The sequence below is a fragment of the Corvus kubaryi genome, unplaced genomic scaffold (genome assembly GCF_017639235.1).
Source record: "Corvus kubaryi isolate FWS band 111438036 unplaced genomic scaffold, C.kubaryi_AGA036_p1.0 37357, whole genome shotgun sequence".
NCBI lineage: Eukaryota > Metazoa > Chordata > Aves > Passeriformes > Corvidae > Corvus > Corvus kubaryi.
Genome location: NW_024581117.1, coordinates 4,271,849 through 4,289,457, shown reverse-complemented (window position 1 = coordinate 4,289,457; position 17,609 = coordinate 4,271,849). Strand labels below are relative to the sequence as shown.

Sequence of the window (17,609 nt, the reverse complement as noted above, 5' to 3'; positions counted from 1 at the left end):
TATGACTTATTGACAAATAAACTTGTGCCTTTCCTAGATCAGACTTAACTGTGTGGGAAGGAAAGACTCTCATCAGAAGGCTCTTCTGTGTGCTCCGCCTTCACCTTCATTGTGGTTCACCCAGTGTCATCCTAAGTTTTACAAACGCTGCTGAATCTCAAAAAATTTTAGATAGTTATAATTCAGTCAATTAATATGCAAATGCTACTATAAGCCTGTAGCACACTGACTTTAATTTCACAGAGAACAAAATATTCTCCTTTTTAAAATGCTAAGCACACTGCTATCCTTACAGGTAGAACGTGGCTACAAACGCTTGGATGAGAAATCCTTAATCATCACTAACCAGTAACAGGGAAGCAAAAGATTGCAATTAATTCTTTATTATGCATTTTTATTAGTAAGTATTGGTACTTGGGGCATGCATAATAACACTGCAACAATTATATCTATCACAGCATTACAACAGATATTATCTGAAACCTTGTATTTTTGCATTTTGTGAACAGCGTTTACTGCTTCTGCAGTCTTATTTGAGATTCAAACCAAACTCCCTGATAAGTCAGGCTGATAAAGCAATCCACCTTGAAAAATGACCAGGCAAGATTTTGGCACAAACTGCTGTAAGTTATAAGGGGATGTCACCAGTGAAGACACAGTATCAAAATTTGTGATGCAACTTGAATTATTTCAAGAACAGGAATAGAGTGATTCATCGTCCAGCAATTAGGTAGAAGCAAGACAGTAAATAACACAGATGTAATTAGTATTGATAGTCTTCTTTGTTGCTATTACCGGAGGAAGATCTAGGGATATGTTCTTTGCCTATACAGAACCAGTCATGCTTACAGCAAACAGCATCATTTTAAACCAAAGCCACACTGAAATGACAATGCATAGAATAAAGACAGTCTGGGACAGACCATGCTCGATGACTGACATGTGACAGTCCAAGATGCTGCCATTCTTTGTTATCATTCTGCCCATTTATTCAGGGTGAATGCCACAGAAACAGAATGGAATGCGTGCTAAAGTGTTAGCTGTTCCATTTTCAGCTAAACACCAGATTGCCACCAGAACATATAAATGGGGGCACCAGCATGCGTCTGTCAACACCACTGCAACAATGGCAACAGGTATCAGAGAAAGGACAACTATGGAGCAGGTATCACTGCAGCAGTTCTTCCCAAGAACTGGCATCCCTGTGAGCACGAATGGGGACTTTACCTTTCGACAGGCAAGTACTGGAAAATGTTTAAGAAGTAACAACCTTTGAATTTTCAACAATGTGTAAGATAGCGACAGTTTCATCTCTTGCATTAGAATTGCACTGGTAGAAGTTCAGAACAACAGCTGCCAGTGACATCTAACATGTAAGTGACATCCAATGCATAACTGCTTTAGAATCTAATGAATAAACACGTTATCCTGAGACATTATGTAACTGATAACTCTTTCTTTGCACAGATTAAAAGCTGTAGGAGGCATGAGAAGAACAAATATGCATATGTACTCAGGAGGAAAAGACAATTTTGTGCTACTAAGCCACAATTCTTTCTAAATGGATGAAGTATATTTCTAGTCTTGCCAGTAGTACAAAAATAGTGTTCCAAGATTAATACAAATTCAAATGAAACCCAAGAAGACATGCACAATGGAGTTAACAGACATGTGGCATCCTGAATTCTCTGAAACTTAAGTGAAATTGTTTATGAATAATTTTATTTATGAATACTATTCCACCTGAAGTAGGAGTCCTTAAGGATGAAAATCTATTTATGCAGATAAGTAGTATAAGACTGACAGGGCAATATGAGCATTCTGAAGTGCTGTCATTGGACTGACAGATACTTCAAATTCTGTGGTAAGGTTAATTCTTCCATTTGACAGATTAACAAATTCCTCTACTTTCAATGCAGAGGGCTCTTCTTCAATAGGGTAATAAATAAATTTTCTTATTTACAGAAGTTCACAGAACACAAGGAAAGACAATTTTCACAACAGAGAAAAACTTATAAAGGGACAAGACTAAATGCTTCCAGCTCTTCCATGTTTTCCATCCTTACATCTCTCTGCATTTTTATTAATATAAATTTAAGCCTTTAAACAAAAATACAGCAGCATATAACAAGGGATCAAAACCCCTTCCTCAATTTCAGAATCAGGATGGTACTGACAGGCATTACCAAACAATGCTGAATTTGAAAGAACAGATCCTGGTGCAAATCCATCTCCTGGCTGAAAATCACTGATACAGTTAATTCTCATAAATTTCATTATTTTTTAATCCCTCTACTGAAGGCACCCTTCCCCTCCAAAATACAGTTTTACTTGGAACAACAAACATACACAAAATCCTTATCAGTTAAAAGCCTGCTATAACTTAGAAATGTTATTCTTCATGCTCTTAAAGCCCTTGCACATACAGAAGAAAATGAATGCCACAACTGGGTCACATCAAGTAAAAATAATTTTTGAAAAGTATTTTTCATTGCAAAACATGTCAATTCTGTAAACCACTGACTACAACTATCTTCATTTCTCTATTAGATCTTAGTTTAAGCAGAGGCAAGAGGCAATAAGAACTAGAAGATGATAGGAGAAGATGAAGAAATGTAAATCCCATATCTGACAGCTTGACTTTAAACATGAAGAATACAGAACCAAAGAATAATTATTCAGCCTGGAAGAGACCTAGGAAGTTACAGTCCAATCTCCTCATCAGAGCAGAGTTAGCACTAGGTTGCAATCAGACAAAAAAGGTTTAAACCGAAATGCACCATCCCCCTTAAAGCAGTTGAACTGGGTAAATAGTTACTGTGCCTCCAGTAAAGTGCACATTTTTAAACTTACGTGCATATTCAAGAAGAAAAATGGAGCATCTGTGTAGCTGAATATACAGAGTGTACATACCTGACCTCTTCTTGTAGACATGTACACTTAACAAGAAAACTTCTTCAAATTAAATCATGCCTATTTTATGGGTGAGTTTTGTACAAGAGTCTAGTTCTTCTAAGCACAGGCTGCATTGGTCACTGTGCAAAATTCCTGAACTCTGAATAGACATTAGTAAGAATTTTCGCTTAATACTGTGGCAAAACCACAAAATCATCAGAAGCAAGAAACAACTGCAAAAATTCATACATCATGTTCTCATTTTTAATTTAGTAATTATTGAATGGTTTCAGACCAGGCACTACATTGCTTCAAACACAATCAAGTATCTTTGAAATAATGTCGAAAAATAACCTTCACCTCAGTATACACATGCGCATATACACAGACATACACAAATTAATTTAGAAAACCTGTACATATGTATTTTTCAGGAAGCAACTCAAAGAACTGTACCACAAAACATTAGTTTCTGTACTGTAATTAGTTTGTGTACTGTCTGACACACTACAAATTATAATCCATTTTTCTGAAGATAGGGTTTAAGGACACAAAATGCCATGCAGTACTACTTAGTAGAAAATGAACTGGTAAATAAATTCATCTATTTAGGGCTTAAAGAATACGCAGAACTCCTTAAATAAAACAAATGCAAGTTTATCAGAAAAATTTACTATCCTTGAGCTATGCAGGCCCCAGTTACTTGTGTTAACTGGAGCTTATCCCCTTTTAAGAAAACATCAAGGAAGTATATGACTGGAAATCCAGGATACTTTATTTTCTATTACTGGCGGCAAAGCTGGTTCAAGAAAGAAGTAACCTAGTTGAATCTGAGTCTGAAAGTCCACCATCTTGATTAGTTGCCTCATAATCACCCGCATTATCAGCTAATTCAACGTCTTGATCATCATTACTCTCTGCGCTGTAATCAACTTCTTCAAGGAAGCGAGGCTCATCTTCATCCAAAACATATGTAGTGGGGCTATAACAAACAAGAATTTCCATGAATCATGTTAAAAGTACTACTTGGTAATATTTTGGTAATATTTCGGAAAAGTAACACGTTCAGACCATGTGCCCTGTCCCTCTCCTGACACACAGTTATCCAAAAATTACCTCAGATAAAGGGCAGATTACCTGAAATGGGACTGGCTTTTTAGCTGCGTGTAAAACAACTGAGAGACAAACCCGAGCTTGTAATGCCTTGAACTAATCAGTCAGTCATACACAACTCATTATCCAAATGTGCCACAACAAATCCACTACACTAAAGGCCTGTAAGAACTTCATGCAAATACAGCAGTATCAGAAGATGCTGAAGAAGAACCCAACTACAAGAGGACACAGCCATTGCTGTAGGGTATAAACAGACCTCTGTGTTTTACTGAAACACATGCTTTACTGAAAAGCACTGAAAGCAATTACTTGATACATATCAGAGATGACAGAACAAGGGAGTCATGGTTACACCTACAATTAAGTTCTCACACGAATCACTTAACTCCTATCAGATTCTCACACATTCGTATGCAGGTAAAACTTAAAATTTGTCAAGCATTGCAAGTCTGAGGCAATGAATTTAGGGAACTGATGCTCTGCCCACAGAACAGTCTATGTCCTTAACTAATGGCCCCCCAGAATAGGAGGATTAACACCTTTAGTGTTAACTGGAAAACGGTTAAAATACAACTTTCTGATCCTCTCACCTCCCTAGGACAGGGGAAGGAGTGAGGGGGGAGGCAGAAAAGTGTTTTCTAGACCCAGTTTTACTCACTTGGGACATAAAAAGCTATCTGCTTAAAAGCACTAAGTACTCCTAAATAATTCAAAAGTATTTTTACATTCATATTAAGTCCTAAGAAGGTTTTGTAATGCATTTTACCTAATAATCAAATGGTACAGAACTCATACAAAACAGTGAGAATGTTCTTATTGAGAAACATACAGAACACGTAGAAATATTTGCATACTAATTTTAATGAATTTTCTCTTAAGGTATACAAAAACTTAGCTTGGCTATGGCTTTGTAATTAAAAGGACTAATCACTGCTTCTTTCTAAAGACCCTTTAGGAGCTCAGCTGCACCACTTGAAATCTGAAATGCAATCTCCACTCAATATAAATAAATTTCACAGTATTCTTCCTCTACCTGTAGCATCAATGACATTCCACACTGTAACATTTTGTACTGTTGACAGTTAATTCAAATACTGGGGAGAAAAACTATTCCCTAGTTTAGGAGGAAAAAAATATTTACATTCAAAACAATCTATATCATGGTTCACTAAACAAGCCTGTACTCAATTAGCTATGCAAAACAGAAAGATCCACAAAACAAAATACTTCACAGGTTATTTAAGCTGTAACTAGGGCAATAACCCACTGCTGGTTAATGAACTGGGTGTTTAAAATGCAATTGTTTCAATTTAGGAGAGACAAAGAGTGAAGAAAATAACCAGGACCTTTGCTAAGAAGTCTCTTTCATTTCACATATGGGGAACCCAACATATGATAAGGATACATGCTTTGCATGAAGCATCTGTGGGGGAACCACCAAAGGAATACAAATTTTTTGTGCTTTCATCCTGTGATGCTTTCTGCCCTAGGAAGTCGCCACCTACCAACACTTCCTCTAAGGAAAAAAGAAGTTGGGGAAATAAAAAGTTTAAATGTTTCATTTATTTAAAGAAACAAATGAAAGGGACTTCACCAGATGTATCACATTCTGACAAGTCCACAGATTTTTTTCAATTTGTGCTTCTAATCACTTAACACAGGTACTGATTCATTAGTTTTCGTATGCAGGGAATCCACACTTCAGTTGGAGAATAGACTATATAATTCACAGGCAATGGAGCCATTAAATCTGAATGTTGACCCAATATTAAGTAATAATTCTGAACACTGAAACATAAAACTACAATGAGCTATGTCAAGGAGAACTATTCAACCAATGACAAGGGAATGTTTAATGCATTACAGTAATCACTTACAAAAATTCATCTTAGTGAAGTATAATATAGAATAGTAAAGCTCTCAAAAATTCTATCCACTTTGTTTAGTAAATGTCATTATTTGGATTTTAAATTGATATAGTTGATCCTGTTAAGAGAAAGCAACCAACAAAGCCTACCTTACGGAAAAAAACCACAGAACTGGACACACAAGGAAACCACACAGTTCACCTCTTTGAAGTGTCTTGTCACTTCATAGAATATATCCTATGTTATATTGTCTTGAAAAACACTCAAGTATATTTATTCGATATACTTTTTTTTATACTTGTATACCTTTGCTCTACCTACTCATGTATGTGCAAACACATAGGCATGCCGCTAACTTCTAGAAATTCAGGCACTATGAACAGTCATAAGAAGTCAACCTCTAACACATTTTAGACCTTTACTCTGGCACATATACATCCAGAACTGAGGGATGCTTTTCACATTTAATAAAACAAAAATCAACATTATGTTATTTTCTCTATTCAAGAGAAGTACCATTAGAATAGATCAAAGATTAAAACAGATCTTACTTAGAAAGCTACATAAACCTTTAAAATAAAAACTTGCTCTGAAATCTGCTTCATAATAGTCGTAGCTTTCTACTACCATCCAGAGCAACGCACCATAACTTCTCAGTTGTTTATTACTCAAAATAAACATTACTGTAATATTTATTAAGGTTATTTTTTCCACTTTTCCTTTCTTTTCATTCTTCACAACATTGTATCCTACCTGTGTCACATACCACTCATATATTTGCTTTCCCATGACATGTTGTCTTTTGATGTAGCGAATGTTAGCCTTGAATATTTAATTTTTCAGCAATCTCCATTCTAAAGGTTAGCATGAATCTGCAAAGTGTAATTATTACTCCACTGTTTTACTGAGGCTGGATCACAAGAAATATAGAAATCAAATACCTGAAAAAATGTCTTACTGTTTAATCAAATTCTTTATTTGCCTCCCTGCTGCTCCCCACCCTCAGCGTATCTTGTGATGATATATTTTTAGCTGCTGTCATGCTGATTCTATGGGTTTTAATTTCCTAACTTTTCCCTTGGGCTCTTTCTAATTAGCTTGTTCAATAATCCTTCTTCCTCTACTTCTACACCTCCTGCTTTTCCTTTCAAAAGGAAACTATTATTTTTCTCAGATTAGCAGAGCTTGTTTATCCCACACCTACAGTATTGTAATGTAAGGGATGCCACAATCTGTATATTTTCTTTGAAGTCATGGTTGTTAAAAGAGAATACTATATGAAATTCTGAAGTTCTGTATATCCTACCTGAACAACATTTTATGGGTAAAAAGATGAATTCCTAAATGCTTGATTAATAAACCTGATATAATACTATGGTCCTCAAATTTATGAATAACTTTAAGAATATCTCTTTCATTTAAAAGAGTATTTTCTCCATCACCTGCCATTGAATAAACTGAATTTAGAATTAATATAACTGTTTTGTACAATGGATTTTAATTATTAACTAAAACATACTTTAATTATTAAGGTCAGCCAGGCACACGTAGTGGTGATAGCGGCAACAGCAGCAGCAGCCACAGTAAGTTCTGGGGGCTGAGCACTAGACCAAGCTGGGCAGGGCCTCCAGTCAGGGGAAACATGAGTAAGAACTTAGAGGCCAGCCAGGAACCACCAGCTCTCATGAGTGAGTCTGACATGGTGTGAGTGTTGCCAGCAGATTTAAATGGCCCCACAGAGTGCAAATGACTGGGATGTGGTGCCCCGGTCAGGACATGGTGAGCAGTTCCCCAGGAAGGGCATGCAGAAGAGGCCACTAATTCTACCTGGGGAGGAAGAGGAAGCAGTCTTCTTCTATAATAAAAACGGCAGTTACACATCGCAGCTGCCAGGCTAAAACCAAGAGAGACCACAGCCACCTCAGTTATACGCCTAGACCCAAACAGACTTGCTGAAGACTAGAAGAACTACCTGGGCCCTCAGCTGCAGGAAACTCCAGAACCTGAAAGGCCCCCTGGGCCCTGAAGTCAGAGGTGTCATGGGTGTAAGTGTGCCCAGCTAGATAACCTGCCTTTTGTGCAGGCTGCCATGTTGTGTGAGGAGTTCATCAGGCAGAATACTATCTGGGAATCCAAGCAGGAGACTGATGTGTGGTATTATGCACTGACACAGGCAGGGAGACAGTGCTGCTTTAAGACCTTGGAAGCAGAAGGGAAGTTAGCATCCAACCCTGAGACAGGCTTGGATGATTTGCAAGGCAAGGGAGACTGGAATCTCATCTCTGCTTGGAGCAAAAGGAAGAGGTTTTCCCCTTGCTACCAATGTGCCCCTACATAACAAATATGACACTATGAGGCTGGAAAATCTCCACAATAAGTAGCCAAGAACAAGAAAAGGACAATGCTACAAAACTGGTACAATCAGCCATTCATAGGAGAATGAGTGCCACCAAAAGTGCATGAAGCATGGTAATTATTGGAGAATCCTCACTGAGACACATGGAAGCAGCCTTTTACCATCCAACCTCTCTAGCAAGATTTGCTGCCTATCAGGGCCACATTCATCATGTTACAAAGAGCCTACTGAAACTGGTAAAACAAGAGGACTATCAACCACTCCTACACTTTCATGTTGAACGAGGCTGCAACAATGAGACTGTGAAATATCAAAATGGATTTCAAGTCCCTCGGAAAGATGTTAAAGGGATCAGGAGCACAGACAGTGTTCTCCTCTCCACAGCTGCAGACTAAGAGCAAATCATGCCTTACCCATCTGATGGCCTTTTATGATGCAGTAACTACAACAGTGAACATGGGAAGATCAACCTACGTCATCAGCCTAGTCTTCTGTAAGGTCTTCAACATGGTCCCACAGGACATGCTTACCTCCAAATTGGAAAGATGGGGATTTCATGAGTGGACTGTTCGATGGACAAGGAATTGCTTGGATGGATGCAGCCAGAGACTTTTGGTCAAAGGCTCTATGTCCACATGGAGCTTGGTGACAAGTGGGGTCTCTCAGGACTCTGTCTTGGGACCAGTGCCCTTTAAGACCTTCCTCAATGACACAGACAGTGAGGTCAAGTGCTCCTTCAGCAAGTCTGCAGATGACACAAATCTGAGCAGTGCAACTGACACAACAGAAGGATGGGATGCCATCCAAAGGGACAAGCTTAAGAACTGGGCCCAAGAGAACCTCATGAAGTCCAACAAGTTCAAGGGCAAGGTTCTCTAACTGGATCAGGGCAATCTCAGACGTAAGCACAGACTGGGAGAAGAAGTCACTGAGCAGCCCTGCTGATGAAAAGCTGGACATGAGTCAATAGTGTGAGCTTGCACCCCAGAAAGCCAACCATGTCCTGAGCTGCATCCAAAGCAGTGTGGGCAGCAGGGTGAGGGAGGGGATTCTGCGCCTCTGCTCTGCTCTGGAGAGACCGCATCTGCAGTCCCCAGCACAGGAAGGACATGGGCCAAAGCCACTGAGAAGATCAGGGGGCTGGAGCATCTCTCCTACAAAGACAGGCTAAGAGAGCTAGAGTTCTTCAGCCTGAAGAATGAAAGCCAGAGAGACCTCATTATGGTTTTCCAGTACCTAAACAGGACTTACAAGAGAGAGGAAGGATGACTTCTTACAGAGTCAGAAAGGGATATAACAAGAAGAAATGTTATTAAACTAAAAGAGAAGAGATTTAGATTAGCAATTAGGAAGAAATTCTTTTCTGTGAGGGTGGTGAGGCACTGGATCAGACTGACCAAAGAACTTGTGGATGCCCCATCCCTGGAAGTGTTCAAGGCCAGGCTGGATGGAGCTCTGAGCGACCTCATCTAGTGGGTTGCATCCCTGTCCATGCCAGGGGGGGTTGGAATTAGATGATCTTTAATGTCCCTTCCCATCCAAGCCATGCTATGACACTTACTATTTTTTAGAACAATAATACCTTACTACACCTTACTTTCATTTCCATTAATGCTCCAAACATATTAGAATTTAATAAACCTTTTCACTAACATGGTATATTTTTTTCAAAGTAGTATTTTAATCATCCCATAAAAGACATACTTGGAGTTTTCATTATTCACAAGACTCAATTACAGAAAAATTAATCCACCAGGCAGACGTAACCATTACCAATTTCAACCCCATGGAGATCAGCAGTTTCTTGAGACTACAAGGGATGTGTATAAATTTTAAAACTTTGGAACAAAAAATTAAGAAATACTCCCTGTCAAAGTATGGAGGGTTGCAGCTACCTGGGGAGTTGGGAAAGGAAGGAGAGAGAATTATGAAGAATCATTCTGAAGAATGATTTCTTTTAAAACTGCATTGTTATGGGAGGAAGAAAAGTCTCAAATGAGAGTTAGAAGTATCATAAAGGAATTGTTTCTCCATAGTTTCCCTTCTAATTTCTCTTTAGTGTCTATATTCTGTTCTAGGGATTAGCAATCCTGCTGCAGGAGGCAACATCACACGTGCAACTACATGTGCTGTCTGGTTCAGCTGCTCTTAACCCATGTGATTTTTTTTTAAGTAATGAGGATATCTTCTCAAGGGAATTTCCAAGGTTAAAGGGGAGAAAGTATCCAACTCTTTCCTAAGCCATAAGAAGCTGAACATCCAAATCCCCTTTAATTATTATTTTCAAAAATCTGCACTTTTAGGGTTACAAAACTTTACTCCACAGCTTAATCACAAGTAACATCAACACTTTTCTATGTGTTCTCACCCTGAAATACCTTTTATGAAATTCAAAACTGAATCCAATCAGTTGGGATTTGTCAATCATTAACTGTAGCCTGTGGTAGTATCTGGATCATATCACCGGGAGTAGAAGAAAACTTAAAGAATGGTATGAAGAATATATAAGCTGTTCATCATGCTTATTTTTTCAGTTTGTTCAGGGCTTTTTCCTTGATTACTAGTTTCCTTATTTTGCCCTAGAGAAGAAAAACAGTACTCTGATGCTACAGTCTACACAGAATTAAAAGCAATCACTTTCACTTAGGCCAGAGGAGGGGCCTGGTGCATGGGTGCTGCTACCAGGCCCACCAGTGGAATTCTGAATCTGATTTTTCAGTAGCTTTTTCTTCCAACATTCAGACCATGACAGACTGGACAACAGCTGCAGTATAAGATGCCTTCCTTTTAACAAAGCTGTAAAGTACTGGAAGAAAGGCCAAGAAAAGCTCCAACCCTGAAGGAGAGAAAGAAGGAAAAAACCTTTATTCCCAGGTGAAGAAGATTAGGAGTATACAAATGTCTGGGCAAAGTTTAAAGAGTTATTAAGAGGGAGGAAAATAAAATAGGACAAACCCAGTTTCCATCAGACAGCCTAGACAGAAATCCCTTGCAAGACTTTGTACACACTCCCACTGCATGTATCCCTCACTCCTCGCCTCACCAGTCTGATATTTTTTCTCAAGTGTAAAATTAAGTGCGAGAAATAGATTTTCATCAAGTTTTCCCCTTCCCACAGCCCAGCCCCTTTTGGCTGTCTATTTTTTCTACCATTTTCTAGACATGCTGGATCCCGAAGCTCAGTCTGCTTCTCTGCTATAATTAAATCAAATTAACAAACACAGCCACACCATGTTCTAGAACACACCAGTGAGCCTCAAAAGAATCACTGAAGTGAACTAGAATTTCTAAAAAGTGGTCAAGTTTTTGAGCAAAGATTAAGTCTAGTAAGTCATAACAGTTATGACTGCGGTCATATGTTTTTGTTTCATTGCATATAGACCCTTATCAGACCTGTCAGCACAACAACTATAATTCTCAATACAAGATCAGTATTACATTTAGTCTAATCTTTTCCATTTGGAACTGGGGTGAAAACACTGTCAAATGGGTTGGAAATAATTAAGGAAAAATTAAGTGCTTAATTCATCACATAATGTTAGAGTGCACTGCCAGAGGGAAATAAATCTACTTATTGCTTTATTTTTCTTGTTTCAGACATGGTTCAAAATGAACTCATGGAAATTTAAGCCTATGTGTAATGAAATACTAAAATATTAACATGTACTTGGTCATTTTCATTACAACCTGGAAAACAAAAAAGAATGTGAGAAACCCTCAAAATCATTTGCAAAAAACAAAATCAGTGTTTCTGTGTTTAAACTTGACTGCTTAGTCTCTAAAGCATTAAAACTGTGCATTGGTAAAAAGCAATACCAGTAACATCCAAAAATCAAGGAAATTACCACAATTGTAGTAATTGCTCTACTCTAACCCTACAGGAATGCTACACCTGTGTAAAAACTATTCTGTTTTATACTTCCTATTGATGAACTTTTTATCTGCTTTACCTGCAGGTAGTTCTCATTTGTCTCTAAATGGCAAGTAAAAGGCAGCAAAGCATGTGAGTATAAAGAAAGTGTAAGCAGTTCTTTCACTGTAATAGAACAGTGACAATTGAAGTTTGGGCCTATAAAACAAGACACTGTGACTATATTCTGACCCATGACTGTCTCTGAAGAGGAACAGAAATCAGCTTTATAAACTTGACAGAGGCTCTCTGTATATTTCCACCACTCAAGTGAATAATAAATTGATACCTTGGTTGACAAGATTTTTTTAGTATCTTGTCTAGAACCATATAGAAACACTAAAATGTCAGCATTTTGGATACAAGGATTTAATAAAATGACAAATGAACAACATCTTTCACCAATTTGACATATAAGTTTCAAGAGGTGTAAATGAATATCTGTTTTTCATAGCACCTAGAAATAGAGAGGTACTTCTGCTGCACAGAAAACTAGCCAGATCCTTACAAGGGGTAAGGAGGAGGGGGGCAGGGAGGACAAGAAAGAAACCAAATCCTACCAAGAGACTTTTTCCTTCAAACAGCAGTGAAGTCTCACTTCACACAGCAACGCAGCCCAACTCCTGTGTACTTCAGTTGTAACGGTATCTGGAAATTCCAGCTACATGTTTCTCCAAATCTAATTACCATAAAACTGGCAAGTGTGAAAAGAGTTTGCTGAGTCTTACTAGAAGTGTCACTAGGAACTGATACTCATCATATCTACATAAATTAGTTATAGCCTTCTAGCAAAATGTTCTAGAGTGCTCTCCCAAGCCATCTCCCAAGAATATAAGCAAAATAATGATTATGGAATCTGAATGAACTGCAACATTTTGGGGCAGTATCCAGCCTTTTTTTTTTTACTGTACAAGGAAAATAGCCTTGAAAACTCATTCAGTGATTTAATAAAAATAGTACTTAAATAGAATCTGACTTCACTCCCTCACCAAAAAAAAACCCCAACAAAACCCACAAACCAAACCCCATCCCTTCCCAAACTCAACCCAACCCAAAAAATCCCCACAAACTAAGAAAGACAGTAGAAAGTCCATGCTGAAGTATGCTTTTCTCCAGTTGTTAAAAACTGAATATTCCTCATCCTATGCTTTTGTTGGTTTGGGGTTTTTTGTTGGGTTTTTCTTTTTGGAGGAGGAATGATCTCGCCAAGTAACGTCCACTATGGTCTTGCCCATTACTTCCTGAGACAGTACAAAGTGGATTTTCACTACGTTTATTTAAACAGACTGTTGTTAAAATTTATTTTTAATAATATCCAGTATAGAGGAATATGGTACCTCCATTATCCAGTAAAAAAGCTGACCTTTAACTAACACCTGTTTTACAGTATGTGTCTAAGTTCTGAATAGAAGCCAGACCCTAAAAACAAGTAACATGAGACTTCCTCCCTGAGCATCATCATCAATAAACAGTATAGGTTTTTGAACTTTCTGCTGTGACATGCAATGACTGCTACCACAGACAGGAAATTTGGACTCTGACGATATCTGGACCAACTGTCACATGGGCGTATTTGCTAGGGAGCAGAATAAAATTGCTCTGCTCTAGACAAATTCTTCGAAGTCATTGAGGCAAAAAGTCTGATGGCCTAAGGCATACAGCAGAACTCTACTTCTGAGCTTCTGGCAACAAAAGAATGGGACCACCTCTTAAATCCACATATGGCAGAATTGATCCCTTTGGCAAAGAATAAAAGAAGATAATGCGCAAACTTAAATATTATATGGCACTTTTATTGCTAATGGTGGAGGTTCTGTGAACAAAATTATAGTTTCTAGAATGGCTTGGGTTGGAAGGGACCTTAATAATCATCTAGTTCCAACCTCCCTGCTGTGGGCAGTGACACCAGATTGCTCAGAAACCCAGGAGCAAATACACAACACGTTTCAGTCTTAATGCCCTATTTTAAACTAAGTTGTTGGAATTTACATGTTTAGTTTTTCCATCACGGATTCCCACACAGTTATACAGTGCAAGTATTTGCTAGGTGAATACTGAAACCTATTTTCTCACTTCATGCTACATATTTTTCTGTTGTAGTGTTCTTGGATTTACATTCAATGACTTTAAGAAATAAAGCCATCAGGACTTAGAAAAACTGAAACAGATGTTAACAGATTCATCCAATAAATTTCAATATTACTTATGTCAATGTTCCATATTGATTAAAAATACGAACTCTGACATGCACAGAATCTGATTTTTTCCCCACTCTTCTAATTTCTTTAGTGCAGAAGCACTTGGTTATCACCTTTCACCATCTGTAGCTGTGCAACACCCAAAGGTCATGTTAAGGGAAACCATTTTGTAAAATTTTTTTCTAGATATAAATTAATTTTAATACACTGAATGAAGTTATTTAATCACCTCTCTCCAGTTTAAAATATTAACTTGCAGTACAATTATTTTTGTGATTTTCATGACCTAGTCTTTTGGGATGGAACTGAACCTGCTGGGTTTTTTTTGACGAAGCAGAGTACTAGTTACCTTTTTCACTCAACAGGATTATAGGTGTTTCCACATAGAGTCTCAATAATAGTAAGCTTATTATGAGCCTAATGTTATATTTCACCTGTGCTCATATGTAGCCAACAACACTATGTTTATGTAGGATTAAGTCTTTTACCAGTGCTTTCTGAAAATCCAGGCTAAAACAGTCCCTGTGCCCTTCACTCCCAGCAATTAAATATAAATCAAGTCAGAGACAGCTTCCCCCTGCCCCTAGCATGGTTGAACTTCACATGCAATTAATTTTCATACATAATAATTTTCTAGAGATAGCTAGAAATTAGTAATTTCTAATTATTAATGAAGTATTTTAGCTGGTAAAGGAAGCCGAAACTATGTGTGTCTATTCATACACCAGGATTTGGTTTATTTCATAATATTAAAACAAGCTATGTGTTCCCATTTGTTCCTTTTCTCATCTAGCATTACTCAAGTTTGCTATCAAACAGAAAGCAAACATGACGTCTCCCCCTTTTTTATCCCATTCTGATACTGAAGTGTTTTTGATGTGTCTTTAGCTTTCTAGCAGATACTAAGGGGAGTGACTTGTGTATATGACATGACATTCCTCAGTTCAATACGGGCTCTTGTAAGGAAAATCCATCATAAATAACATTAACAACAGAAATCCAGCACATGACTTTTTTCCAAAGCATAGCCAGTAACTACCCGTGAACTAGGATGGTAATTATCTCCCAAGAGACAATATAAGACTGAGATTCCCACGCCTGAGGCGGACAGTAAGAGAAAGTTACATGGAAATCTGGGGCAGTTTTTCAATGCCACCCTCATGGATTAATTGCTAACAACCACCTTGCTCCAGTCCTTCCCCAGTGTGGGTCCTTAGCATCCTGAAAGCCGTTCTTTCTAATAAACACTAAGACGAAGAAGGCACTCACTACCTCAGCCTTTTACATGTCCTGTGTCACAAGGGTTCCTGCCCCATTCACCTGTGGGGCCATATTTTCCCTAATCTTTCTTTTACAATACTTACACACTTAGGAAGCTCTTCTTTGGTTACTCCAAACCCACTTTCTGACACTATCTTTTCCAGGAATCCCTAATTCACCTTTAACCAAGCATGAAACTTGTTCTGACAGTAAAAAATCAGTCATTACAAACATCCTGACGTTCTACTAGAGAGCAAATGATACTGGGGGGGATCCAATCATCACTGGAGCCAAGAGATACTAGCACAACACAGCTACTAGTCACACACTTTTAACCACTTCCCTAAGACACCCTCCTGTCGTTACTCCTATTGTTCTTACCACCTTTTAGCTTATGCTTCACTTTTCATTATTATCTGTAAGTGGTAAGCATGAACAAGCTCCAGTTTCTCTCAATACTCAACATTCTGGTAACACTGATGGGTCTGAATGCAGGAAAAAAACATCATTTCCATGTCATACGGTGTCACAGATGCCCCCCCATAGCTCTGCTAGGTTTTTGTGGTCTACAGACAAATTGCTCGTTGATCTTACATCTAACAAAAGTCTTAGCATCAAGTACATCCTTATTTCAGCTGCCCAAAAGCAGTAACAAATTCCATTTTTTTCCCAAATTTCCACTCTATTGTTTTAGCTAAATTGGAGCTACAGCCAACATTAGTAGAAATATTGTAGCATGTAAACCTTATGCCTTTCCAATATAATGCCTTTTTCAAGTCTGGAACTCAGCTTTATTAGTCTGTCAACCACATTTTCAGACAAATATGCTTGTACATTTGGAATCACATGGAATCCATCTTTAGTTACCATGCACATGTGGATACTTGGGTGATGAATTACATGAATGGAAAGATGCACTGTATGCATACATTTGCAAGCCTATCTACACCTTTAAGAACAGGCAACTTAGTAACTTAGCTACTGAGCAAATGAATTTCTTCTGTGACCCAAACTATTTCACGTTTTAAATTCTTCAAGTGTTGTTATATACCTCCACCACAAGAGAAATAAAAAAAAAGAGTCTGGAAGAAATACTTACAGTTTTTAGTTGCTTTAACTCACATACTTTAAGTCTGTTTAAATGTATTTTTAATACCACAGCAAGAAAAAAAAAAGGGAAAAAAACCACCTTGAAAGAGACAATTGAGATCTAAGACCTACTACTGAATTTTATGGCCTGTAATAACTCCCCAATGACATTAAAATTGCTAGGGTTTATCCTAGCAACAAATGTGACATATAGTCTAACTCTGTCTGTATTGTTTTCCTTCAAAGTTTGAAACAACTGAATTAACACAGTAGGTCTCCAACATATTCAGATTATTGTTAAAGTAACAGATCACAATACATCAGCATTATTTTTGATGAGTGGAAGAATATTTTTGAACATCTTTATACCACTTGAGAAACTGCAATTTTTTCCCCAAAAGAGAAAGTAGGTATTATAGAAGTGTACTACCTTGTCACTTTACAGCTTGACTCAATCAGCTCATTTTCAATATCCAACAGACTAGAAGGCAGACTGTATTCCAAAGGTGAGGACATTCTTTTTAAACGCAGCAAGCCAACACAGAACTTCGCTCCCATCTCCTCCAGTTCTCTTGTACCTATCTGTAATCCCTAATTTGAAAATAAGATTTAAAAATATAAAATAGGCACATGCAGATGGACCCACACATACTGCAGAATAACTCTTTAGGTTAACATTTTCTTACTTTACTTAATACCTTCTCTTGCTTTACAGAACAAATAACTGTAGAATAAACACTTAGCAAGAGTATCAGAGAAGACTCAGAAATACCTACATGATTTCTCCAAGGCTGAGCAGACACATCCGTATTTTTTGGAGCTTCCTAGTCTACACTTCTAGCACCCCAATATTACCAGATCTTTTCCCAGTGGCATAGGAAGAGAGACAGAGATCATGTCTAGATTCATAAGTATAA

General features: G+C 37.8%; 1 protein-coding gene across 9 annotated transcripts in view; it reads right to left on the bottom strand.

Moving 5' to 3' along the window:
- Positions 1–367: 367 nt before the first annotated feature.
- AGTPBP1 (ATP/GTP binding carboxypeptidase 1) overlaps positions 368–17,609 on the bottom strand; it is a 74,599-nt gene continuing 57,357 nt past the window's right edge. For 6 of the 9 annotated variants that reach the window (XM_042033699.1, XM_042033697.1, XM_042033695.1 and 3 more), the window contains 2 exons: positions 17,123–17,283; positions 368–3,877 (listed from right to left, as the gene is read on the bottom strand). In XM_042033699.1, the coding sequence (XP_041889633.1) occupies positions 3,700–3,877; positions 17,123–17,283 (339 nt within the window). In that variant the 3' untranslated portion in view covers positions 368–3,699. Of the gene's footprint in view, positions 3,878–17,122; positions 17,284–17,609 lie in introns of those variants that run through there. The other 3 variants (XM_042033701.1, XR_006016990.1, XR_006016991.1) reach the window with 3 other exon arrangements.